This window comes from Glycine max, chromosome 16 (genome assembly GCF_000004515.6).
Source record: "Glycine max cultivar Williams 82 chromosome 16, Glycine_max_v4.0, whole genome shotgun sequence".
In the NCBI taxonomy this organism is placed as follows: Eukaryota; Viridiplantae; Streptophyta; class Magnoliopsida; order Fabales; family Fabaceae; genus Glycine; species Glycine max.
The window spans coordinates 20,283,586-20,311,525 of NC_038252.2; the positions used below are offsets into that span (position 1 = coordinate 20,283,586).

Here is a 27,940-nt window from a genome sequence, read left to right on the forward strand (position 1 = left end):
AATTATTGAAATAGTTCACCACCAGCAGATTAATTTAACCAAAAAACAAATACAATTTCATAGACCTAATGGGAAAAACAGTTCAAGAACTTAATTAAAATCATTGAAACAGTTCACCACCAGCAAATTAATTTAACCAACATATTTAACTGCTGAGTACGTTATAGATTCATGGGCTCAATATGTTACACGCCTTACACACACATACGCCACACACACAAACGAAATGCTGAAATATATAAATAATAACAAACATAAAAACTTCAATAATTAGCAAAGATTTGGACATACAAGAAGAAACAAAAGGAAGAAGGTCAATGATCAATAATTTTCAAAGACAAAACCTATATTTGAGATAGCTAAAATAAATTTTTAGTCCTTTAAGTTTTAAAATATATTTAATTTAGTCTCAAAATAAATAAATAAATATCATTATTTTGAAAGAATCAATTTGAATTATTTTTAAAATATAAAAGATCAAACTGAATAAAACTTAAAACGGAAATGACTAAGTGTATTTTAGACCTTAATAAAAAAAAAAGAGAGTATATTTTAAATATTCGAGACCTACAACAATAAAAAAAAATTGTTATGTTAAATCTATAATATAAGTTACATTCCTTCCCATGCTTAACATTTAATTTAACAATATATAAATGTTTTTGCCTTGGCCTATCCACTTTCCAAACTAATTGTAGACTATGGTTGCTGAAACTCAATTGTGAGTAGAACTTAAAACTCCAAAGAAAGGATTTGTCATTGCAGAATTTAGGACCAAACCAGCTGAATTTAACAGTGCCATGTCAACCTTTTCATCAGGAAGATACAAGAAGTCACCCGTTCTCTCAAAACCACACAGCTCAAGAAACTCTACACCTCCATTTAAACTTCCAACTCTATCCTGTTAAAAAAACATACATGTAGAAAAAAATGTACCGATAAAAATGAGTTTAATGTAAATATTGTTACGCCGTTATTGAATTAGAAATTAGCTTAGATATAAATTTTAAAATAATTATTATAAAAAATATTTTTTTATCATATATGACAATTTATAATTGAATAATAGTATAAAAATTTTTATATTATCAGAGCTTTTTAATTAAATTCTAAAAATATATTCAGGGCTATGTAAAACTCCTGAATCCTTGATGTTATTTAATACTTATCGAACTCTTCTTTAAGCACATTTTGTTCTGTAGATAAAGATTTTACATTGGACGTTGTTGAAAAGGCTAATACAATTCCAGCGATAACAAAGACTCTAGAAAAAGTACGGCCAACAAAAACTCACTTATAAGTTTTGGTAGCTCTCAATTTTTGCACTACTGATTAAAACTTTCAAAACATGTTTCCTTTTTGGCTACAAAAATTTGGAAATCCTAGACTAATTTTAGCATTAGATGTAGAATAAAACTGGCTTGTATAGTATCCAACAATTTTTTTATGTCCTCACCTTAATGAGATTGGTTCATTTCTCAAAGGATCATAGTGAATAAAATATGAAAATAAAATTTTCAAGCACCAATTCAAAATGAATCCAATGCAGGAGAACAAATCGTACAAAGTTCATGTTCGCTGAGTGAAGGACTTGACTCTATCAGATAAAGTTCTGAATGAATCTTCAAGAATGTGTCTACCCTGAAGCTTTAACTTTTCTAACTAAAACTGTTGCCAACAAAATTGTTTTGTTTAGAACAATATGCCTTACCTGGAATAATGGGTTATTCAGTCGAATTTTCCTGTACTTGTCCTCCTTGGGATTCTTGGCAACATTTCCAACATAGACTAAAATTGTTTGAAAGGCCCTTCTGACTCTGGCATCCTCACCCTATACAGAATTTTAAACTTGATATGATAAACATTTGAAGGAAAAAAGTAAAGCCATTGATTGTAATTATTATCTCTATCAGAAAAGTAAGGTAGTAATTCTATTAAGTTTGGAAAGGAAAATATAATACATTCATTCTTAGACTTCCTGCCATTACTTTTAGTGATGTTCTCATGTGTTATGATTTCAGATGTACTGATTTATAAAGCTTACTCGAAGACCATGCATCAAGCCAAGAGTTAGGTTGAGTGTAATCATGCATATAAGCCTAGATCCATCTAATGGAATGAGCCCCTAATTGAGCTTTTAGATCAAAGATTAGTGAATGTGTTATGAGAAAGAGGATATTGTTTCACCTGATGGTTACGCTTGAGATTCCTCAGACATTCTCTTAACTGTTCAGCTTTTGCTGTTGTATTATAAACAGACTTTGACTTCTGCAATTTGAATCAAGTAAAAATCATCTAAACGTAGATAACTTGTGCTCCACAATAACAGGGTAAAACGAGTTACAGGAAAAAAAAATTAGTTATCATATTGACAAATAAAACCTAGGATCTATGAATTCAGTGTATAATAAAATCGATCTTAATCGTACCTTTTCTTGTTCTATTTCAATAGCAGAAGATCTCACAGCTGCTTGGCCTTCTAAAGGCAATCCTTGTTTATACCTTCTATTTAACTGTAAAGATATATACAAATGTAGAGCCATTTTAACATTGAGTAGTGCCAATACTTGGAAAACTATTACTGCAAAGTATTTAAGGTGACTGCTATGTTTATAACCTCCCTAGCCAGATGTTCAGAAAAACAATTCTGAAAGTATAACATAATATCATGGATGTGTTCAGAACTTGTTCATCCTGTAACAGGATTTAGATAGAAGGGATTATTTCATAAGAGATTATTCAGAACTTATAATAAAATACTTTGGGAGGCTTTCAAGAGGTTAGTTCTTTTACTGCAGATAAAAAACCTTAGAAGAATATTCCAATGAGAAATCATATTCCTTCAAGCAAAACTCAACTTAGACACTGAACGTGCTACTTTCTACTGGTGGATGAACCATATTTGAAGTTCCTTTATGTGAAAATGTCAAACAATAAAGGGTTTATCATATTATATATGCCTGTTTAATTTCTTTGCAAATATACTGAAAATACTACCACATCCTCTTCTTCACTTGCTTTGATGAATACTAGTAAAGCTTAAACACACTATAAAAAACATTAAAATACAACATTTTGAGTGGATAAAGTTGCAAACACTCCCACGTGAACAATTTGGAACGGGTGAAGTTGTAAACCCTCTCGAATATTGCTCACATTTTCTTCTCCCTCACTTCTCTTAAGTAATAACATAAACAAGTCCTTTGATTGTGCGTTTACAACCAACAAAAACTTGCTTAGCATGCAAACTTTCTCACTATGAGGACTTTCCTATTTAGTTCCTATTCAAACCAACATCACACATATTTTTATATTAATTTCAATTTATAATAGGAAGTTTACTAATTGTCAAAAAAAAAATTGGGAGAAACTCAACCAACTGCTTTGCAGCAACGTAGTCTTAAAAATTTGTTTGGTAAAAATTACAAGAACAACAACAAAAGCGTTATGCCACTAGGGTGATGTTTGGTAAATCAATAAACCAAAAAAATAAACTGTTCAGTGAGCTTGAGCCACATATCTTCCTGTTATATTCCTTATCAACCACCAAACTGCTATATTTTTTCTCATTAATTAAAGAAATTCCATTTCTTAAATTTGTCAGTGACTCATAAGCACTACACACGATTTTTTAAACTGGGTGACCCCTCATTCCTGTTTCTTTTTTTTGTACTTAAAAATAACAAAATTTATTTTTACAAAAGGGGGCATCATATTTTCATTTGAATATATTATTAGAAAATGACAACAATAGACAAAGAAGATTCACTAAATTGTCCATTTGTTATTAATTTTATAGTCACTTGGAATTGATATTATACAAAACTCCCTGAAATCAATGCAAATATAAGGTACTACCGTTCATGTTGTGTCTGTTAACCAACATTCTGCATTAGTATCTAATATTAACACAACTCAAACATACATTTTGATACAGTACCATTCAGGGACTGCATCAGAGACTATATATAGATCATTGTGAAAAAGAAATTTGTCAAACCCAACACAGTAATATCAAGTGTTGATCCATAGGGAAACGATCAAAAGGGAGTCTTTTTTTAAAAAAATTATCAAATGGGATAAAATTTAAATTAATACCTAAGAAGAAGTAAGTTGTAGGGTAACCTTTTGAACTGAAAGTCGCCGACTGTGTTACGACTTTTTTTTTTTCATTAAGTCGTAAAAAACTTTACGACTTTAATTTTTTAATTTTTTTTCTTTTTTTTCACAGGACTTGAAAGTCGTAACAAATTATTTTTATTAAAGTCGTAAATTATTTTACAACTTCAATTTTTTTTTGCATATTTTTTAAAATTGTAAATAGTTTTTATTTTAATTATTTAATGAATTAATGTATATTTTATTTTTTAGTTTTATTTTAATATTTCCTATATTTTTTTATATTCTTTTATTTAATATTTTTTATATTTTTTTATAATATTAATTTATAATTTATCAAATATATTATTATTTGATAAATTATAAGTTAATATTATTTTTTAATATTAGTAACATAATATTTTAATATTTTTGTTAAACAAATATGTAGTTCATTTTAATATTTTTATTTAAATTTAAATCTTTTATATTATTTTTTAATTTATAAAACAAATAACAATCCTTAATATTAGTAAAAAAATATAGAAAATATATTAAATAAAATAATATACAAAAATATTAAATAAAATTAAAAAATAAAAAATATTTAAGATTTAAAAAAATATGTGCAAAAAAAATTGAAGTCATAAAATAATTTATGACTTCAACGAAAAAAATCCGTTACAACGTTAAAGTCTTGTGAAAAGAAAAAAAAAAAAAAACTCTGACAATTTTAGAGTTGTGTTAAAAAAATTAAAGACGTAAAATTATTTATGATTTCAATGGAAATAAAAAAAAATCAATAACACTATTTACAACTTTCACTCCAGAAGACTTATCCTTTTGACATATTAATTTAAATTTTATCCCATTTGATAAATTTGAAAAAAAAAAAAAAAAAAAGACCCCCTTTTGTTTCGGTTGCCGCTTATAGATATTACTAGACAATTAGCTCTATACCTTATCCTGCTCTAGTTTCTTGAGAACTTTTTCTCTAGCTCTTTTCTCTTCTTCTTTTTCTGCTTTTTTCAATGCTAGATTCCTGATTATAGGATAGGACATACGTAAGTCGGAATAACTAATCTCATTATAGAAAAATAAATGAAGCAACTACTGAACACATTAAGATACCGTTTTCTTTCATTTTCTTCCGCAATTCGCTTAGCCTCAAGGAGTCTCTTACCAGCTTGAATCCTCTCCTGCAATTCAAACAATATAAAGGTTATAAAAATCAATGCTGGCAGGTTGAATGTTTAACTGCTAGAGTTAAATCCTAAACGAATAAAATCTCAACTAGCTTTATTGATTGCAAAAAATCAACCACTTCAGTGGCTAGAAACTCTTGAAGATACAATTAGCTCACAATTATAATAGATGCAGAAAATATCTATTGTTAGTTAACCAAAGATACATTATTGAAAAATTTATATTAATCAACACTAGAATTTAACATGTATAGCTGTACTAATATCCAATAGTGTGAGGATAGATTGACTTGTCACTATTGATGGAATTCATCCTTGCGGTTGAAATGTTGTCATGGAAACAAGAATTTTCAAAATGGTCCAAGGTCTAAGCATTACTACAGAGCACTACATCCTCTAAAACATACAACGAAAGGACCAGTAACTATTATGTTTATGGAAAACCAGGACACCGTGATGCTCAATTCAGATACAGGGAAAAAACAAAACAACTTGTTGCTGCCAATGCTTACCTGGTCATGACAGATGATGTAATTGTGGCAATTGTTGCCAAGACCTATCTTGTGACGGAGTAGAAATCTAAGGCCCTACTCTAGGACTACCAAAGATATATGTGCCAACAGAAATGCCTTTACGTCCGAAAAGTTTTCGAGGAAGGAGAGGGACATGTTCTCAAGCAACTCTAGAATAGCTAGTGTTTTGGTAAAGGAAAGGTTAACTTAGAACTCACCTATAGGAAAATCCTCCCTTTTAATCTGTGTCTAATATTTGTTACAAATTTAGTGTCTTTATTTTGGCAATGTAGGTGTTAAAGGTTTGAATATGATAAATGTTGGGTATTAGTAAGTGAAGGGTATTATAATAGTGGTTACTTTGTTGAATGTTTTAGAAACTGAATCAAGACTAAAGTGTTAGAGGAAGAGTATATATCTCTTAATGAATTTATACAGTCCAAAAATGATATATTCATCTGAGTGTTGGTGCGAGATGCCTCTATGAGAGCCTTGGTAAACTCTCTGAAGCTCTTACAAAATCCAGGTAATGCTGCAAGCTCAAAATACTCTTAAGCCCATTGCATGCTTTAGCGGTGGCAAAATATTCTCAAACTCAATCCATTGCATGCATTGGCCAATACAAGCCTATTTTATTTCTTATAGCATCTTTTATGGCTAACCATTATTTATAACTTTTATAACAACATCCTCCAATTGGATAGAACTAGTGCTGAAAAATTACCTTCATCTTCACTCATATATGGAAACTTTATGAAACCAAAAGGGTCAACCATAGCTTGATTTCTGCAATTTTCTGCCCTTGAAAGGAGCTAGTCTCCATTGTTTATCAGTAAAAATCAGTTCCTATCATACACTGATGTTGCATAATCCCAGACTTTGGAAATTGCACACAATTTGGTTTACATTTGTTTAACTTATTTGTAATTTCTCTCGATTGCAATGTAGGGGGTAGAAAGCGAAAGCTAGAGATAAGCAGCAACTATATGTGAAAACATATTAAATTAATTTACCTTCTCCCGTTCTCTCTCCAATCTTTTCTCTTCCTCCTCTTTCCTTTTGCGCTCTTGTACCCTGAAACAGCGAAATAATAGTGAAAAAGGAAGCAGCCAGAAGAAACAGAGAAATCTTTGCTTGAAGCTTCAAACAAAAGGATCATATTAAATATTGTCTTTAGTTTCAAAATTTGTTAGACAGTTTCAACATGTCAAAAAGAAACAACTTCTCACATAATACAGAACAATATCTAACAACTTCTATGAAAATAGTGAGCAAGGTCATAAAACCTTAAACTCTGTGCTTTCATTCTCATTTCTTCTGTGATAGGGAATGATTCAGTGGACTCTATATCAATGTCTACATCTACCTGTTGAAATGTAAACAATTGAATAATGTTAAACCATGGTTTTATTGCAGCTTCAATCACAATTACGGTCATCATGAATATCTCCCAAACCACAATATTGTGGTGGCAATACAGTTTTGTATACTATTCAAACCAAAATATTGAAGTCACAATTGTGGCTGCAAATTGTTTGAGGTTAATAATCAGTCCTTGACTGGGAAAGCTAATTTAGCTAACAAAGCTAGGACATTGTAGAAATATTTCTATGCTTAAACCAGGTTTACATTCAATAAGAAACTTCAGTTCCTCCCAGCACATATATGTCTATATATGTGCTTATTAGGAACATAACATGCGTCTTCCTTTCTCTATGTAAATTTTATTGCACAGCCAGGCATGATAACTCACCCTAATCATTTATGAATGCATCATGCATGTGAGGATCAGGAGACCAATATGCATCTGATGAAAAATTAAATAATAATTGGTCCTAAAAAACTAAAAGAAACTGTGGTATGATATCATACCAATGGCATCTCATCAATATCAATGTCATTCTCATGATCAATGATCCAATTTATAGCATCCTCTAAGCTGGTATTGCCTGGTAAAAGCAAAATATATACATGAATGGCAACAAAATTCTAAAGAACTTGATTGAAAACTATAATACAAAATTTCTCTATGATAGAAATAATGTTACCAAAGGGTGAAAACTATCCGTGTTGCACTGAAATGAAGTCATGTTACATTATAAAAATGTTTAGTGTTCTGCAATAATACATGTGAATATTTGAACTTTGAATTTAAGACTATAAAACTAACTTAGATTTTCTCCTTTACAGTCTCTCTTTCTATATCCACACATTTATACAGACAAATGCATTGAACAGAAATGTGTACACACATGGGAGTTGGAGTTCATGTTATTTCAGTTTCCGTAATTGCATCTGTTTTAAACATGTCAAGGTAAGGGTTCAAAAGCACTATAAGATCCAAGTCAGATTACAGAAAATTTAATGAGTTGCCATTTAAAAGGACTTCTTTATTGACCAACCCTTTGTTCTATTGCAACTCTCCCTTAAGAAGCCTTAAAACAATCTGCTAGAGTCCTAATAAAGTATTGATTCTTGCCTATCACATGCTATTGTTTAAGTTTGACTGCTGTATGCAAAAGTAAAAGATTTATTTTGTGTAACACAGTTTGCTTATTTTTTCTATTTATTTGGGCCAGGACAGACATGTATTATGGTCAATAGAGAATTGAAAATTTCGTCATCTTCAGTCAAAGCATTAGTGTTTCCTTAGTTAGAAGAGCAAGCCTTAAGTGAAGTTAGAATAAAATAATCTGTAAAATATTGACTAATTTCTAGTTGATTAAACAAGGCACACTCGAAACTATGTTAAAACAACCAAACTACCTTGCACAGTGCACATGATTTTCATGTCTACTAATTTATCTATATGATAAATCAACGAACCAGAATAATGAAGTGCTCTGGTTGCTCGTGCCTTTGGAAATCCCATTACTTCAAGGTCTTCAAGCAACTTTTCGTTCACTTTTGGAGCAGCCATTTTTATAAAATAAATTAATAGACTGCAAACAAAACAAAGGAAAAAGAAAAGTTATTCCTTCTTGCAAAATCTAATAATGCATAGGTTTTTTCTATATTATAAGTAATACAACTTAGAATACAAGTGTGTTGAATGAACAAGAACATAACATGATAACTTCTCAGAATAAATTTATTCTAGATAAAGAAAATGAAAACCACCCTCAACCCACATATTAATTTATGGGTGCCTGATTTAATTTGTCGTTATTGTCATGGCTGCGTAGTGATAATAACAGAAAATTGCAGACAATTGTGACTAATGCAACTGCAATTATAATTTCCATAGGATTGAAAAGACCTTTCAAATACAGCATTGAGTCTGGAATTGTGGCTGCGGACCACGATTTAAAACGATGCCTAGATGGACATTAACAACTTTATGGAGCCACAGTATAGCACCAACAAATCCTCGTCATGCTAAGGTTGGCTATCCAACTTATCAAAAATCAAATTTTCAATGTAAAATCATTTTCATGAACTACAATGCATGAAAGAAAAATGGTAGATGAAAGAAGGATCCAAAAACGTTGGGGAAAATTCTTGCCAACTGAACAGTGCTTTGTGACATTAAGCATTTTAAATGAAAATAAAATGTGACATAGAAGTTTCAGGCTTAAAATACCGTTTTCAAGTGGCAGGGTGTTTGGTGATGATGAGGAAGATCTGAAATGGTATAAATCTGTTCACAACTCTTCCAGCGACTTCAAGAAAAACCCACCGTGCAAGCAACTGCAACTTGCAATACTATGGAAGAAGATTCTTTCACAGCTGCAACAAAATTCTGGGATTTTCTGAAATGTCTTTTTATTTGTTTCTTTTGCCATCAACATTCTCATTTTTATTCTTTTCCTTTTTCTTTGCTTGTTTACTAAGAAAAGAACGTTGTGCCATGCATTCTATCGAAGCGCCCCTTCTAGAAGGTAACTGGAATAAACTGGTCAAGTTTTTGGAGCAGAAAAGTACTTGGTAGAAACTCCAATCCAATCAAAGCAACTAATCAATTCAGCTGAAGTTAGGATAATTTATTTTGTTATAATGAATTTTATTCCTTTGGGTTAATAAAGATTTGCCATGGACCCTTTTGTCTCAAGTTCCAAATAATAATTTGGTTGACGGTTTTTCAATCTTATAAAACAGAGAATAAATATTTATAAAAAGTACTATGCAGAATTACTTGTACTTGTGGGACATTTCAACTTGGGTTTTACATTACCTGTATCCTTTAACTTCATATTCATTTGTATAATCATTTTTTATTTCAATTGTAACAACTAGTTGTGTTGTTTTAAGGGTTAAATAAGTTTTTAATTTGATTTATGATAAATGATCATTTTTATTTTAGATCCCTAACATATCTCAGTTGTTGATGTAAGAGACTCAAAAGTTTTAATATATTAGGAATCTAAAACAAAAATTGGTCATTTATCATGGACTTAAAATATATTTAAGCTTTGTTTTAGTTATATTTTATTTTTAGGATGTTGGTGGTTCAGTTTAATATAGGTTAAAATACATCGCACTATGTAAATAAAGATATTTCAAATTTTCCATATTTGATATTTGAGATTTAGTATTCTATATTTACATATTACAAAATATATATATATATATATATAAAAGAGAGAAGATATAAGTTACTTTAAGAGTAACTATAACATAAACATAGTTAATTATTGAATTTGAAGTATAGGAAATGTGAGGATGAGAATTAATTCTCTTAGAGTAATATATTATATTTATATATGAGGTTGGCCCCTCTCATTTCAATTATTTCAGTTTGGGTTTGCCCTGCTTGGATTTGGGCGTTCAGCGAAATGAAATGAAAGAATTTTTACAAAAGGTAAAATTATATAAGTTAAATTTATCTCTTATGATAGCTTTTAAAAAAAATTATCTTATGATAAAAAAATTATTTTATTTTCTTATACTTATAGAAAAAATTATTCAACAAATCCTAATTATATGTTAAAATATGGAGAAAGAATTTATCTGAACAAACAAATGCCAAGTTAGTGGCCGATAACAAAAATTTTGCCACTAATGTCGATTTTTGTCACTAACACTGGCATCATTATAGTTTCAATGACGAATTTTGAACAACTATATAAATTGCTTTGCCACTGTTATTTTCTTTTTAGATACTGCTTTTGTAAGAAGGGTTTTGAATTTCTTTGGGTGTGCTCCATTGTCTTTTTTGAAGGGAATCTTTACAAAGTTTTGCCAATTGAAATCCATAAGCGGATATTATCGATTCTTTGGAATGAAATTGTGATTGAATAAAAAAGATTATATCAAGTCCTCTTTAGTCCTCAACTGTGCTTAATTTCTATTTGTTTAATTGAGAAAGAAGCATATATCAGCGAATGAATAGGAAGCCAGCCATATTAGCAGTATATATTTTTCATGCTGCACATGTAAGTTGTAGTTTGTTTTAGAGTTCTTATGATAGAAAACGAATAAATTAAATGACTATTATTAGAAAATAATTTATATCTTTCTTCCTAAGAGGGTTCAACAAAATATTTGATAGTGTGCATGATTTGTTTGATAGATAAAGAAAATAAAGTTTTGCTTTCTTAATTCTTCTTTTGTGATGGTAAGGGGTTGAGAAAATATACTAATATTTCACGTTAATAAGAATTAATCCTTTAAACTACTACTCCCATAAAATAAAAGTCTATACTAAGTCTTATAAAAGAGATGTATATGGAAATGTCTATTGTGCCTATGTTCCAGCTGCTGACACGTGTCCAATTTGTTGGTTTTTTGGGCATTTCTGCTTCAGTATTTGGTTGCTCCATGTCATTTTGGTCTTGCTTCGTTGGTTGACAGGTGCATTTTGGGTTTGCTTCATTTGTTGAACACGTGCCACTTTCCTCTACCTTCATCTCAGACGGGTGCTTTCCTCTTTTCTCCCCTCGATCTCACCACTCTCGAATCTTCCATTCTCCCCTCTATTCCATCTTTTGATTTGTTAATGCTACTAAGTTTCACCGATTTGATTGCCGCTTTCTTTGAGTATTCTTTCTGTATGTATTATTATGGATTATTATTTTCTTTTCTTCACTTCCCATAGTATTTTTTCCTCTGATTTTCTCACAGGCACCGACCCGAGTAGAGTCCAGCTCCGAACCCGTTCACGTTTTCCTACCCCGAATGGACATTCAATGTGTAAGTGCTCGATTCCCTTTCGATTCATTTCACAATCGTTGTACTTGAAGCTCTCCATAGCTTTAAGCGACGATTGTGATTTTTTTCTCCCCTTCGATTTTGACTTTTTTTTCCCTTTCTTTTTTGTGTTTATGGGTTTGAATTTTTAGGGTTTCAAAGTTTCTACGCGTTACTCTGTTGTTGGGTATTGGTTTTGGAGGTGGGGGATAGTATAAATAGGGTTGGGGTTTTCTTGAAAGCATTGGTGGATTTTTGTTAGGGTTTGGATATTCGTGTTATTGTTGCTGCTGCGCAGAGACGTTTCTTTCTCGACGTTTCTTTTTCTTTTTGCAAGTTTTTTGTGTGCCTTATTTTTTGTTCTCTATTATTTTTTTTCCTGGATGCGCGAACATATCCTTTGCTTGTGTTGATTTTTTTTATATTTTTCTTTTTTGGTTTGAATATTTTCTGAAGGTCATGGTAAGCAGGGTGGCTGGCACCTGTTTTCCGAGAACTTGGTCATGGGTATGCGATTTCTTGGTCCAGCAGTTTTTTTTTTTTTACATGGTTTTTTGTTGCATATGAAGGCTGTGGACAATGTGAACACCATTATTGCTCCTACTTTGGTTGGCAAGGTTGGTTCAATTTATTCTACAATAATGTTGTTAACTAAAGAATTTTTTTACTGACTCAAGTTAGGACTTGCTAAAGGTTATTTGGCTCTGTCTAACTTTTATGTTGCTTTTTGTGACGATGAGCAGGACCCAACTCAGTAGACTGCTATTGACAACTTAATGGTTCAACAACTTGATGGAACTATTAACGAATGGGGTTGGTGCAAGCAAAAGGTGCTTAGCTGATGGAATTGTTATTCCACGTTACCACGGGTTTGAATAATCATTTTGTTTGTGAATGCATGTTTGGATTTCCTTTTATTTTTTCTCAATTATATAGGTAACCCTTAAACTTTCCCTTTAGTTTATGCATGTTTGGATTTCCTTCACTATTGACACAATTACAATACTCTTTTCTTTCTTCCTGCTTAGGGGGCTCTATTCATTTTTATGGAACATGCATAAATGTTTTCTTCTATGTTTTAGAAAGTCTTGGAAGAGATTGTGGTTAAAAATTTGTATTAAAAAAAACAAAAAGCGAAAGAACAATAGATACATAGATTTAACATGCAGGCAGAGAGAGTTCCTTATTTTTCTATTAGAGAATAGATACAAAGAGTCTCACATGACAGAATCAATGATACAATGAAAATCTTTCCTTTTCAAATTTTAAGTTCCAAAAAGTATCTGATTGGCATAGAAATCAGGCAAAACATTAACAAAGTTCTAAGAATCTCAACATATACTGTTATTATACCTTTGAGATAATCGCTCATGTCTGTCTCCTTTTTATTTTGGTTTTTCTTTTGCCGAGTTAGTTCTTCTGGTTGATGAAAGTAAAGCAACAGGTTAATGAAACTATTTACAATATGCAATCCTGTAAAAATAAGAGCAGCAACAATGGTAAATTAAACAGAGACTAAATGTCAGATTTACTATTGAAAAGATTAAAACATTGGAGGCGCGAAACATGCTATATATATTAATGCCTCAGCCGTGGTTTTGGATCTACCTTGTTTTCTTCCTCTGAGTTTCCAGTGACTTCCCTATATTCTACATTTTTATACGGGCATTAAAGCTAATCGACGAAACCTTAATGAAATTGCTTAGTACTTTACTGATATTTCTCAATTCTTCCGAACACGTTCTTTGCCTTGCTCTATTTTTCCATTTTTTTCCCTAAATCATGCACACATATTGGCTGATATTAATGTATTGTTGCAGGCTTTAATATGTCAAATTCGTTGCCTTGAGCAGCTAGTGTTAACATACAAAGCCGGGTGGGGATTCGCATGATTTGTCGGCTGAGGTTGCCAAGAATTCTTACAAAAATGAGCAAAGGAATCAGTTGTGATTAGCAAAGGAGAGGTAAAAATTGCATCTGTAGGCTCTTCTTAGATGTGGTTTAATGTTGATGACTCAAATGGTTTGCCTGAATTAGGGAAGAATTACAGCTATATCATAATTGCTCGACCCTTGCTATATGGATACAGGGATGTGTCGGTAGATGAACGTGTAATCATGACAACTTTCTCTTTCTTTTTCCTCCTTTTTAAGCTCTTTAGAATTTTTTACAATAATAGTTACTGCTTTATGTATCAAAATTGAGAGCTTTTTCTTATGCATCAATATAGGCCTCTGATTTTGTGGCAAAAGCTGTGGATTTAGCAGCCAGAGAATTAATAGCAATTGCATCACCAAGACAAGGTTTAATCTGCGTTGCTTTTTGTCTCTTGCTGTGAATCCCGGTATGTGCCAAATTAAATATAGGCTTCCTGCAAGCTGACTCCCATCTATTTATAATTTTACCCTTGCTGACTACAAACCAATAACAACAATTAAAGGAACCTAGATGGATGGTGAAAGTCTCAATGCTATACTTCATCTATTTATAATTGGTTCTGATGTTTCTTCACCTGGAAAATTAAATTATTTTTTGTTCGAACCACGTTTGGGATGTTACCTCCTTCAGGTTAGAGGGGATATAGCAAGGGCATTAATCTTGAACTACTTGCTTTGCCTGATGACGGTGTTCCTAAATTACTCCTTGATATCGGTAATTTAAATTTTAATTCAATTTAGCTATTCTATGTGGCTTTTGTCGAATTTTAATGGCTTACGAATAATCGACGTAGGTTGTGGATCGGGAATTAGAGGTGAGACAATCTCGGAGAATGGACACCATTGGATTGGGCTTGATATTTCAGCAACAATGCTTAGTATGTTATGTTTTGAAATATTGTTTGTTATTCCTATTTATTTTGAACTTTTATATTTTTTTTGCTAATTCTATTTATTTTGACCTTTTACTTGGTGACATGGGTCAGGTATATCTATACAATTTACCTTATTTCTGCTTAATCAGTATTATTGTTGTTGCAATTGTTGTTCCTGCTCAATGTTATCGTGTTCTAATTTATGTTATAAACTTATAATACTCTTCTGTGTGTGTGTGTTTTGGTCATAATGTTTGTGTGCAATGAATGAGTTATTATTGACAAAATAAAAATGACATCCATGCTCTACACATTGGCTTACTATTTTTCTGTCACTTTGTCATTTGGTTTCAGGGTCTAGGAATTCGTCCTGGAGTTATGGATGGGGCCATCAGTATATCTACTATTCAGGTTTGTTTTCAATATCAATGAATAAATCAAACTAAAATCAGAATGAGCCCCATGTTAAATGTGAAAAATAAAATAACTGAATTTGGGCAGAATGCATATTGGGAGAATGAAATGATAAGGGGGATTATTATATGTGAATAAGTATTCTTCTCTCTTGAAAGTGATATATTGTGTATGACATTATGGTATAGAACATATTTTTTCAACTGCTCCTATCTCTGGTTTTACTCCTGGGACAGGTATCAAAATAGACTACGTCGACACCTTAACTTCGTGTGGTTATGATTGATTACGTATCTCATCACGTGCTACTGAGGCATACCTGATTCAGGTGCACCACCTTGGTTCTCCCTAATCACGATCTAATAGTAATATCTGATGTTGAATATGGTTTTCGTTTTGTTACTCAGAATAAGTAAAATGCCTCTATCTATATTAAAAAAAAATTGAAGAATGAATTGTCACTTGAAGATAGGTGTTGCCATCACTTTTGTAGCTAAAAAAGTTGAGTTGATAAATAATCATTTTTTTTATCTTATAGATATTGAAAACAGATTTATTTCATGCCGATCCTCATCCTGGAAATCTTGCTATTGATGTGGACGAAGCAATTATATATTATGACTTTGGCATGATGGGAGAGATCAAATCTTTTACCCAAGAGAGACTGCTTGAACTTTTCTATGCTATGTATGAAAAAGATGCCAAAAAGGTCTTGATTTGTACTACGCTTAGATTATTTAAATCCACATTGTTTTTCTTACTAATAAGAAATCAATATTTGATATCATGATATGCTATTTCGATAAGCGTTTAATTGTTTCTCAGTTTGCCTCAATTAACTTAAACAAGCACAATTACATAAAACGGCTTTTGCCTAAGCACAATTACAATTGTAAATTTTAATCTAGCAAAAAAGAATTTGACGTTGCTCATAACTTGAATTGATCAACTTCACTGTCCCTGTTTCACACTTTTACAAACATACAACTATAAAAGAAACAATGATGCAGGTTATGCAACGCCTTATAGAGCTCGGAGCCCTCCAACCTACTGGGGACCTGTCATCAGTAAGAATGTCAACTATCTGCTTTTCAAATATTATGATTTGTGTCTTGACACTTGATTGACCTCATAAATGATAAATTTATTTTCCAGGTGAGGAGATCTGTGCAGTTTTTCCTGGACCACTTGCTAAGCCAGGCACCAGATTAGGAGCAGACCCTTTCTGCAATCGGGGAGGTTTGTTAACATTGTTATATTGGATCAATGAATTCATAATATTTTGAGTGTTTGTTTCAATGAAACTAAAGATTAAGCTGAAGGTGGAGAATCATTGTTTTCTCTTGGCTCACCCCTTTAATTATTGAACTAATTTATAGAGTTCCAAAAACTAATGTTTTAGTATATCACCTCTTTAAATATAGAGTTCCAAAGACTAAAGATTATAAATTTTAGTCTCTACAATTTTTTGTAGCCATTTATTATCGCCAAAAAGTGTCTTTTAACAATTTTCTATCGTCCAACAAACTTCTCCAGACTCTAGAAACAACTTCATTCAATATATTTTCCCAATACAAAACAATTTTGTTTAAATGAAAAACAAAATATAAAGATATAATAATCAATTACACGTGTTCAGGTTAAGACCAGGCCCCTATTTTTGCATTGCACTTGACCATTACGTTGAGCTTCTTGACATTGCGCCTGATTGACATGCATATCCATATTGGATGGCACAAGTTGCATTATGCTTTGCTAATTGACTAGCATATCCATATTGTTGAGATTGGCTTGACCATTGTGATGGACTTTTTTCATACATGCTAAAGTCATAGGTTGCAGCAGGGTGGCCCTCTTGGCTCTCTAAGGTTGCTGGTGAGGCCATCAATGGATTGACCCCTCGGAGGGCCGACACTTTTGAGCAGATTGATAAGGTAAAGAGCATCTTGAACTCGATGAATAATACACTTAATTTTGTTTCCAATTTTGGTTTGGTGATGTTGCTGAATTCTGATATGGTCTTGATGTCTGGATTTGATTTTTTGACAATGTTGAGCTATTCTTATGTTCTTCATTGCTCCTTTCCTTGAATGGAGGATGTTGATGTTATTATGTTTCTCTTTGGAGTTTTTACATAGTATGAGGGGTTTGGCTCTAAAAAAATGACTTTTTGTTGATGTTGTATTGTTTTCTGAGTGCAAGCTATGGAAACACCTAAAAGTAGTAATGTGGATTTTAGACTTTTTATTTTATTTGTTGGGGCTTGTGATTAAAATTGAAAAGCCTTCCATCTAGAACTCGATGAATAGTACACTTAATTTTGTTTCCAATTTTGGTTTGGTGATGTTGTTGAATTCTAATATGGTCTTGATGTCTAGATTCGATTTTTTGACAATGTTGAGTTGTTCTTATGTTCTTCATTGCTCCTTTCCTTGAATGGAGGATGTTGATGTTATTGTGTTTCTCTTTGGAGTTTTAACATAGTATGAGGGGTTTGACTCTAAAAAATGACTTTTTGTTGATGTTGTATGGTTTTTTGAGTGCAAGCTATGGCAACACCTAAAAGTAGTAATGTGGATTTTAGACTTTTTATTTTATTTGGTGGGGTTTGTGATTAAAATTGAAAAGCCTTCCATCTAGAACTCGATGAATAGTACACTTAATTTTGTTTCCAATTTTGGTTTGGTGATGTTGCTGAATTCTGATATGGTCTTGATGTCTAGATTCAATTTTTTGACAATGTTGAGTTGCTCTTACATTCTTCATTGCTCCTTTCCTTGAATGGAGGATGTTGATGTTATTGTGTTTCTCTTTGGAGTTTTAACATAGTATGAGGGGTTTGGCTCTAAAAAATGACTTTTTGTTGATGTTGTATGGTTTTTTGAGTGCAAGCTATGGCAACACCTAAAAGTAGTAATGTGGATTTTAGACTTTTTATTTTATTTGGTGGGGTTTGTGATTAAAATTGAAAATCCTTCCATCAAAATGTCTAAAAGTTATTTAGTATTACACATTCATTCACTCACGGAGAACAACACTTAGCAACAGAGAGGGAGAATGAAGGAAAAAGAAAAGAGACTCAACATTGAATGTTAGTTTGACACGTGTCCAGTATTAGGACAAATTTGATATAACTATTGATGATTTGAAAATAAAAATTATAACTTAAACCTCTAAAAGCTTCGCATCATTTTTAGCTAGACTAGATAGATAGTTTATTTTGATATGCTGAATGTGCAAGATAGCGAGAGACAAGACAAATTAAAGGACATGATCATTACCGAGTCTTTGGGATTAAGCATTCACTCTGTTGGAAAATTTGACACACAAAAAAGACAATCACGGGCAGAATGGTGGGGTGGAGACATGAGGGCAGAGTTAGGATATAAATGGGGCATAGCATGTATGAGATATTATGTGGAGTAATCCAAAGATCCAGCTAATATAATAGGTCTGGCTACTTTGTGCTTAAATCTCTTATTGATGCTTCTATTATCTTTCAATCAGATCGGGCAAGGTACATACAACAATGTTTACAAAGCTAGGGATACTTTAACTGGGAAAATTGTTGCTCTAAGGAAGGTCCGTTTTGACAATTTAGAGCCTGAGAGTGTCAAGTTCATGGCCAGAGAGATTTTGATTCTCCAGCGTTTGGATCATCCCAATGTCATCAAACTGGAAGGCTTAGTGACTTCTAGAATGTCATGCAGTTTATATCTTGTGTTTGAATACATGGTGCATGATTTGGCTGGCCTTGCCACAAATCCTACTATTCAGCAAAGTTCATTCAATACCTCACTTGAACTTTCAGCTTCAAGAATATGGATCACCACAAGGATGAAAGTAACAGCAAACAAGACGATGAGTTTTTTATATATATATATATATATATATATATATATATATATATATATATATATATATATATATAACATATTTAAAACAAAGTAGCAAATAAAAGATGAATATATATATAAATTGCATCAATGGCTTAGGTTTTTTCACTATATGGTACCTATGTTGTAAACAATTATATTATAAATAAATATTAAAATTATTTATATTATTTGTTCAATTCTTTGGTTTTGAGAGGCATATGATGTAGAAGCAAGGCTTCATGGTGAATGTGATTCAAAGATGTTTTGATGATAACAATAATGACAACAAAAGATGATGACAAAGGTGATGAACAAAAAACTCAAAGATCAAAGAACAACTCAAGTGAATCAAAGAACATCTCAAATGAATCAAGAACAAGTCAAGAGTTCAAGAATCAAGAAGAATTCAAGACTCAAGAAGAAAGCCTAGAATCAAGAATCAAGATTCAAGATCTCAAGAATCAAGATCAAGATTCAAGACTCAAGATTCAAGAATGAAGAAAAGACTCAATCAAGATAAGTATTAAAAAGTTTTTTCAAAACTTTGAATAACACATGAGTTTTTGACAAAACCTTTACCAAAGAGTTTTTACTCTCTGGTAATCGATTACCATATTGTTGTAATCGATTACCAGTAGCAAAATGAGTTTGAAAAAGTTTTCAAATTGAATTTACAACGTTCCAATTATTTTCAAAAGGCTGTAATCGATTACAATATTTTGGTAATCGATTACCATTGCCCTTGAACGTTGAAATTCAAATTTAAATGTGAAGAGTCACATCCTTTCACTCAAAAGCTTTGTGTAATTGATTACACTTATTTGGTAATCGATTAACAGTGACTGTTTCTGATAAATCAAAAGATGTAACTCTTCAAAAAGGTTTTGACTTTTTCAAATTGGTTTTTTAAGTTTTTCTAAAAGTTATAACTCTTCTAAATGGTCTTCTTGACCAGACATGAAGAGTCTATAAAAGCAAGGCTTTGTTTTTCATTTCAATAATCTTGAACACTTATTCATACAAACCTTTACAAGCCTTGAATCTCTTTGAACGTCTTCTTCTTCTTTGTACCAAAAGCTTTCTAAAGTTTTCTGGTTTTCCAAACCTTGAAAACTTGTGCTATTCATCTTTTCATTCTCTTCTCCCTTTGCCAAAAAGAATTCGCCAAGGACTAACCGCCTGAATTCTTTTTGTGTTTCTCTTCTCCCTTTTCCAAAAGAACAAAGGACTAACCGCCTGAATTCTTTTGTGTCTCCCTTCTCCCTTGTCAAAGAATTCAAAACGACACAGTCTAAGAATTCTTTTGATTCTTCCCATTCCCTAATACAAAAGTGTTCAAAGGACTAACCGCCTGAGAATTCTTTTGTATCCCCATTCACAAAGTATCAAAGGTTTAACAGCCTGAGATCTTTGTCTCAACACATTGGAGGGTACATCCTTTGTGGTACAAGTAGAGGGTACATCTACTTGGGTTTGAATGAGAACAAGAGAGGGTATATCTCTTGTGGATCAGTTCCAGTGGAGGGTGCATCCACTAGGTTCAAAGAGAACAAGGGAGGGTGCATCCCTTGTGGATCTTTTCTTGTAAAAGGATTTTTACAAGGTTGAAAGAAATCTCAAGGACCGCAGGTCGCTTGGGGACTGGATGTAGGCACGGGTTGTTGCCGAACCAGTATAAAAACTCTTATGTGTTTGTTTCCTTCTTCCCTACACTTTTACTTTCCGCTGTGCATTTAATTTTCGCTTTTACTTTCTGTTAAGTTTCTCTTCTACTCCATATTCTCTTAACAACAAAAGTAAAAGCCTTAAAAGAGTAATTTTTTAATTAGTAAAGGTTTAGGAATAATTAATTCAACCCCCCCTTCTTAATTATTCTGAGGCCACTCGATCCAACATATGAAACTGCAGGTTATATCCATGGCTAGGAGATAGTAATAGCTAAACTTCAGAAACTATCCTCATACATTTGAACTTTCTATTACAGGACAAGAGATAAAATCGCCCCAAGAAAAATTGGGATTATTAAATTCAGTTCATATATTTGAACTTATGTATCTTTTTTACTTTTCTAAACAATTTGAATATTTGACTTTGAACACTAAATATATTATCCATATTAAATCTATTATTATTTGCACATTGGTTTTCATTTATATCTATTTTACAGAACAAATAAATATACATGCAAAAGGCTTTAGAAAGCACTAACACCCATTTGGGTAACACCATCACTTGATGCCTACCTTCCTATTAGCATTCAGAGAGAGAAAAGTGAAAAGGAAGAAGAACTGAAGAAGGAGAAGGGGCAAAGCAGAAACACAAACAAAAGCTAGGGAGCGTGAAAGGATCACATGCCGCTGTTGGGAAATAAAACAAAACACGTGTCACTGTTTTTATTTATTTAAAGAGAGTGAAAAGGAAGAAGAATTGAAGAAGGAGAATGGGCAAAGCAGAACAAAGCAAAACACACATCGTTGTTAAATTTTTTTCAAAATTCCAACTTTGTCAACTACATGCGTCCATGTGTCAAATTTTTAAGCTGGGGTATTTCAGGGTTTTCCATGTACTTCTCTTTTATCTTTGCAAATGTGGCTGCAACTGTGTTTGTTTAGGGTTACAAAACCTTCATTTTTCTGCAGATCATTTGCCTAAGTTCATGTACTTTAACTTATATATCTTTTTAAATTTTCACAAAAATCTAGATATTTGACTTTGAACACTAAATATAATATGTATATTAAATCTATCATTATTTCCAAAAAAAAAATTATTTCCCTTGCAAGACGTATTGTGAAATGGAAGGGAAAGAAAATGATAATCATTTATCATCAATATTTTGTGATTTCAAGCACAATCTTATTATAAATAAATAGTAAGTTTCTTTACTATTCCACACTATATTTCATTTTATTCCTATTATGTAATAAAAAATAAAAAATTAACTGACCCGTGCGTACGCACAGGTCACCAACTAGTTACTTTCAAAAGTTACTCCATTTTAACCCATTTACAATTTATCCATTTAATTATTTAATTAATAGTCCATAATAATCAACATTCAATTTGTGTTATGGACTAAGCCCTCAGGACAACAACATGGGTGATGCTAGGTGCACCAATATTATTGCTTGTGCACCCAACATTTTTTGGTAATTCCAAAATTATTGCTACGTCTTCTTCTTCTTTTTTTAAATTGTTTTTACTAGTTTGTGGCATTTGCATTGCACTTTCTGCTCTGTTGGTTTTTTTTCGTTGAGTGAGGTGCCGCTTGGTGGAGGTGAAAGTGTTACCGGTGGGTGGTGGTTGTTGTCGTGGTTGGTTCATTGTTGAAGGTACACCAGATACGTGAGTGTTGCTGGTTTCCCTGAGTGAGTTGATCCGTATGTTTAATTTCAACATACAGACCAAATTGATCCATAAGGTTTATATGGATCAACTTTATCCATATGGTATACAAATTTTGAAATTTGTAAAAATTGTTTAAAGTTTTATTTTTTTAATTATAAATATGTTTGTATGTAAATTTATAAAAAAAAATTATTTGTTTATATGTGTATTTGAAATAATTCGCATGTAGATTGATATAGGATTTTTGGTTTTTAATATATATGGTTATGAATTGTAGTGTTTATAAAATGGTATGCAGTAAAAGATTATGTAGAGTTTTGTATGATATTATATGTATAATGCGGTTAGGTGTTGTATGTTTGTGATGTGGAAATTTTTGATTTATTGTTAAGATGAATGAAGATCAATGGATGTATGACAGTATAATGACTGAAGAAGTTGACATGGATGATGAAAATGAACAAGAATGTGGTGTGAATGAATAATATGTTGATTGTTTGGATGTGTTCAATACTTCTCAGGTAATAATCTTCATTATTGTTATTAAATTGATAAAATGAATGCCCCTTTGAAGACTAAAATTTTGTAGGTTTCGTTGTAGGTGTTTGCTACTCGAGATGATTTTTTGCAGTGGGCTCGATCAGTTGCTCATGAAAACGGATTTGTGGTGGTCATTATAAGGTCAGACACAAACACTGGTATTAGAGGAAGGACTTCATTTGTGTTAATTGGTTGTAAGAAGAGTGGTCAGTATAGGTCTAGGAAAAAAGATTTTGTTAGCAGAAATACTGGGAGTAGGAAATGTGGGTGTCCTTTCAAGCTTCGTGGGAAACCAATGGTTGGAGGGCAAGGTTGAATGGTGAAGTTGATGTGTGGGAGTCATAATCATGAATTGACGAAGTCATTAGTTGAACATCCATACGCTGGGCGATTGACTAAGGATGAAAAGACAATTATTGCTGATATGACAAAGTCAATGGTTAAACCAAGAAACATTTTGCTAACGTTGAAGGAACACAATGTCAATAGTTGTACAACAATCAAACAAATATACAATGCAAGAAGTGCATATCGTTCTTCCATTAGAGGAAGTGATACTGAAATGCAACATCTAATGAAGCTTCTTGAACGGGATCAATATATTCATTGGCATAGATTAAAGGATGAAGATGTGGTACGTGATATCTTTTGGTGTCACCCTGATGCAGTGAAGTTATGCAATGTATGTAATTTGGTGTTTTTGATAGATAGTACCTACAAAACAAACAGGTATAGACTCCCACTACTTGACTTTGTTGGTGTGACACCAACGGGGATGACATTCTCTGATGGTTTTGCATATCTGGAGGGTGAACGTGTTAATAATGTGGTATGGGCTTTAGAACGGTTTCGAGGTTTTTTTCTAAGACGTGATGGTATCCCTGGAGTTATTGTGACTGACAAAGACCTAGCATTGATGAATGCAGTGAAAAGTGTATTCCCTGAGTGTACAAACTTGTTGTGCAGGTTTCACATCGACTAGAATGTCAAGGCAAAATGTAAATCCCTAATTGGTCAAAAAAATGTTTGGGAGTATGTGATGGATGCCTGGGGAAGTTTGGTTGATTGTTATTCAGAACATCAGTTTAATGATTGCCTTAAGAAGTTTGAAATTATTTGTTCACCCTGGCCAATGTTTGTTGACTATGTTAACGAAACATGGATAATCCCCCACAAGGAAAAATTTGTTACAGCCTGGACGAATAAGGTGATGCACTTAGGAAACACAACAACAAACAGGTATGAAAATGTTCAAGTTTTTCTATTAGGGTTGATGAATTGATGAATTTTAATAATTGTATTTGTTTATTGTTTTTTGTGTATTTCAAATGTAGGGTTAAATATGCTCATTGGACTTTAAAAAGAGTATTACAGAATAGCCTTGGAGACTTATGTAGTGTTTGGGATGCTATGAACAACATGATCACGTTGCAACACACTGAAATTAAAGCATCCTTTGAAACAAGTACACATGTGATTGGACATGTTTTTAAAGTTACCTTATACAAGAGGCTTCTTGGCATGGTTTCAAGGTATGCTTTAAATCAGATTGATGTAGAGTATGAGGGTGTACATTATGCTGGCAAGAATCCTTCTCGTTATGGTTGTGTCATGAGAACTATGCACGATCTTCCTTGTGCATGTGAGCTATCTAAATATGTTCTTGGTAGCATCCCACTAGATTCAATCCATATATTTTGGAGGAGACTAAATTTTTCAGACCAAGGGTTATTTGAGCCCCAAGTGACCATAAAGGAAGAGATGGAAACCATATCTTAGCGATTTGAGGAATTTGATGTTTGTGGTAAAGTAAATCTAAAGAGTAAACTTCGGAAAATTGCATACCCTGATCAAAACTCTATGTGTCCTCCTCCAGAAAAGGTCAACACTAAAGGTGCACAAAAGAAACCCATGAACAGAAACCAAATATCAACAAAGTGTGATCCATCTTACTAGGAGTATATTGATGTTTTACATTCTGTGCAAAATAGTAATTCTTCAGTGAAGCATAGTGCATCATCTTTTGACCAGCCTATTTCAAGAAGGACCATGCCGATGTTAGATCAATTTTATCCGTTTATACACGATTTCATTAACAACATTGTGGATGTCAAAGCTGACGGTAATTGTGGATATTGTGTGATTGCTGCTTTATTAGGTATGGGTAAAAATTCTTGGTCCTTGGTGTGCAACCATTTGCTTAAAGAACTTGGCAAATGGTCAGATGACTATATCAAGCTCTTTGGTGGTACAGACAAATTCGAGGAATTAAGGAGGTCCCTACTTGTTGATGGGTTATCCATGGTAAGTAATTTATGTTTTGCTTTTGAAGAATTAACTTTAAATAAATTTGATGTGTATATTTGTTTGATTCACGTGACTATGGATAAGTGGATAGATATAACCGAGATGGGATATGTCATTGCATCAAGGTATAATGTAATCCTTGTATCGTTGTCGCTACAACAAAGCATGACGTTTTTTCCTCTTAGAAGTCAACCACCAACAGATTCTTTTGCGCATCGCATAATATGTATCAGTCACGTCTATGACAATCATTTTGTTCAGGTAGATTCAAGATAGTCATACTTTTAAATTTATGCAATCATTTGTGTTATAATAACATAAAATTGTTTGTTTCTATACAATAGGTTTATTTAAAAGACTAATGCAATCCTACCCCCCAAGGGTATTGGATAGAAGACTCCAAGAGGCTTGGGCTAGAGCTACTAAAGAAGGCCCTAGGGTTCTCATGAACCTTAGGGTAGATTTTTTAGCCCATGGGTCAAGGTTTGATCCACTCTTCTTTGTAAATATAAGAATAGGTTTTTTCCTTCTTTTGGGCCTTGTATTTTGGCCATTCTAGTAGTATAGGGTTTTAGCCTTGTATTTCAGGGCATTTTGAGTAGTCTTTGTAATAGGGACTTTTTTTATATTTTCATGTATTTTGGCATGGGGGTGAGCTTAGCTATTATAGGGGTGTGTGTAGCTAAGCTCTGGCTTCTTTAGGAATCTTATCAAGGAGGTGAGCTTAGTTATTAGAGGGGTGTGTGTAGCTAAGCTCTAGCTTCTCAAGGAAGTTTTCTCAAAGAAGCTTCTCAAGGAAGTTTTCTCAAGAAAGCTTCTCAAGGAAGCTACCTAGTCTATAAATAGAAGCATGTGTAACACTTGTTGTAACTTTGATGAATGAGAGTCTTGTGAGACACAACTCAAAGTTCAACTTCTCTCCCTTTTTCTTCCTTCAATTTCGTGCTCCCCCCCCTCTCTTTCTCTCCATTGAAGCATCCTCTCCAAGCTTCTTATCCAAGGCTCATCTTGGTGGTGAAGCTCCTTCTTCCAAGGCTTATTCCCTAGTGGATGGCGCCGCCTCTTACCTCTTCTCCTTTGTCTTCCGCTGCATCTCCATGGTGGAAAATCACCATTAAAGGACCTCATTGAAGATCAAAGATCCAGCCTCCATAGAAGCTCCACAAGCAAGCTTCCATCAAAGACCGTTGTCCTTTACCACCTCTAGCATTGTTGTGGTCTAGGAATTGTCATCCTCAGGAAAAGCAGTGGCTAACTTCATATATTAGTAGAATGTATTAGTACAAAAACTTGATGATGTTGAAAAGAGACTATGTTGATATAACTAAAACTGAACATGTAGCTTCTAATGACTTTGTAATGTCCTACATTAATATATAATTGTTAGGCTGCATATTCACATAATTGTCAGTAGCTTTGTTACGTTAAATTTAATTGTTTAAGGTGTAGAACTTATGAATTTATTGTTAAGTCATTACTAGGGTTACCTAATACATTTAACGGTTACGTAGGTGTTCCTTAAACCTCCATTAATTTAATTGTTTAAGCTCCACAAGCAAGCTTCCATCAAGTGGTAATCAAAGCACAAGAGCTTCAAGTAGGTGCTCCTTAAACCTCCATTAATTTTTTTTCTTTACCTTCTCTTCCATTGTTGTTTCTTCATTTTTCTCCATGTATCTCCTCACATGTCTTGTTCTAAATGTTGTTAATATCTTCAAATGATAGCATTGAACTTGTAGTATGTGGAGGAATGGTCTGAACATATCCAAATTGCCGCACCACCCTCTCTGGTCAGTGTCTGACGACAACGGAACCCCATCTTATATGACCTGAAAAGCATGAAATCAAATCAAAATCCCGCACTACACAGTGGTCACCGTAAGGCATCCAACAAACATCAAGAATCGTCAGTCCATCTAGACATTTCCAGTATGTCGATGCTGGTAATGACTTCAAAGAAGCCTTCGTAGCAATCCACCGACAAGCACGTGGTGACACTTCATCATAGTCTGGATTACTCAAAGACTCAACAACAGAAGGAAAATGCTCATATATCCAACACTACAAAGATTAGATCAAAGTAAAACAAATGTCAAATTAACATATTAAACACATATTAATAACATTTTAAAAATAATTAAATTACAATAATTGACAATAATTACCTGTAATAGGATGATGTAACCAGCAAGTTGTCAATCGCTGCTCTTACAAGCATCATTCAAATGATCATACATATGAACTAGGGCGACAGCTCCCCATGCGTAGCTTCCACTCTAACTCATGTCTCGGAAAGCATCTAAAAAAATAACATAAACATGTGTTGCACTCTTGTTAGCAAAAAGAGTGCAACCTAACAAATGCAACAGATAAGCACGAGTTGCAACAGTCCAATGTATGGCCTCACATTTACTCTGATAAATATCTCGTAGTAACGATAGGCATACGTACGCCCCATGACATTGTGTTGTCTCAGCTCTAGCTTCATCTCCAAAAGACTTCAAGTAACTCCACCAACATCAAGACCACTTCATCGACATGCAGAGTCTCGAAGCTGCGGAATGCACCTATAATAGGAAGATGAAGTAGAGAGGCCACATCATCCAGGGTGATGGTCAACTCTCCAACAGGAAGATGGAAACTACTAGTTTTCTTATGCCATCTCTCCACAAAAAGAAGATATAAGTCCCTGATCGC

At 32.9% G+C, this 27,940-nt stretch overlaps 1 protein-coding gene and 1 long non-coding RNA gene across 7 annotated transcripts; one reads left to right on the top strand and one right to left on the bottom strand.

Moving 5' to 3' along the window:
- Positions 1-418: 418 nt before the first annotated feature.
- On the bottom strand, positions 419-9,600 carry LOC100781260 (UBX domain-containing protein 1). Of its 2 annotated transcripts, none has more exons than XM_003548682.5 (11): positions 9,075-9,333; positions 8,642-8,757; positions 7,688-7,764; positions 7,102-7,181; positions 6,829-6,889; positions 5,230-5,297; positions 5,059-5,140; positions 2,430-2,513; positions 2,188-2,268; positions 1,712-1,831; positions 419-901 (listed from the first exon to the last, which is right to left on the bottom strand). In XM_003548682.5, exons 2-11 carry the CDS (start codon positions 8,733-8,735, stop codon positions 716-718), a joined length of 933 nt encoding a protein of 310 aa, XP_003548730.1. In that variant the 5' UTR covers positions 8,736-8,757; positions 9,075-9,333; the 3' UTR covers positions 419-715. The 2 variants fall into 2 exon arrangements, with proteins under 2 accessions (XP_003548730.1, XP_006599227.1); XM_006599164.4 differs by lacking the exon at positions 9,075-9,333 and adding an exon at positions 9,399-9,600 and having other exon boundaries at positions 421-901.
- A 1,682-nt stretch (positions 9,601-11,282) lies between these two features.
- LOC102669084 (uncharacterized) lies at positions 11,283-19,033 on the top strand. 5 transcript variants are annotated; one of them, XR_005888980.1, is made up of 13 exons: positions 11,283-12,561; positions 12,688-12,774; positions 13,765-13,908; positions 13,982-14,055; positions 14,175-14,596; positions 14,676-14,759; positions 15,111-15,167; positions 15,407-15,498; positions 15,709-15,879; positions 16,181-16,237; positions 16,326-16,409; positions 17,016-17,104; positions 18,678-19,033. It is a non-coding gene; the product is annotated as an uncharacterized lncRNA (long non-coding RNA). The 5 variants fall into 5 exon arrangements; XR_005888981.1 differs by having other exon boundaries at positions 14,175-14,288; positions 14,513-14,596; positions 16,326-17,104; XR_001385321.3 differs by having other exon boundaries at positions 11,283-11,947; positions 12,401-12,561; positions 16,326-17,104.
- The last annotated feature ends 8,907 nt before the right edge of the window (positions 19,034-27,940 follow it).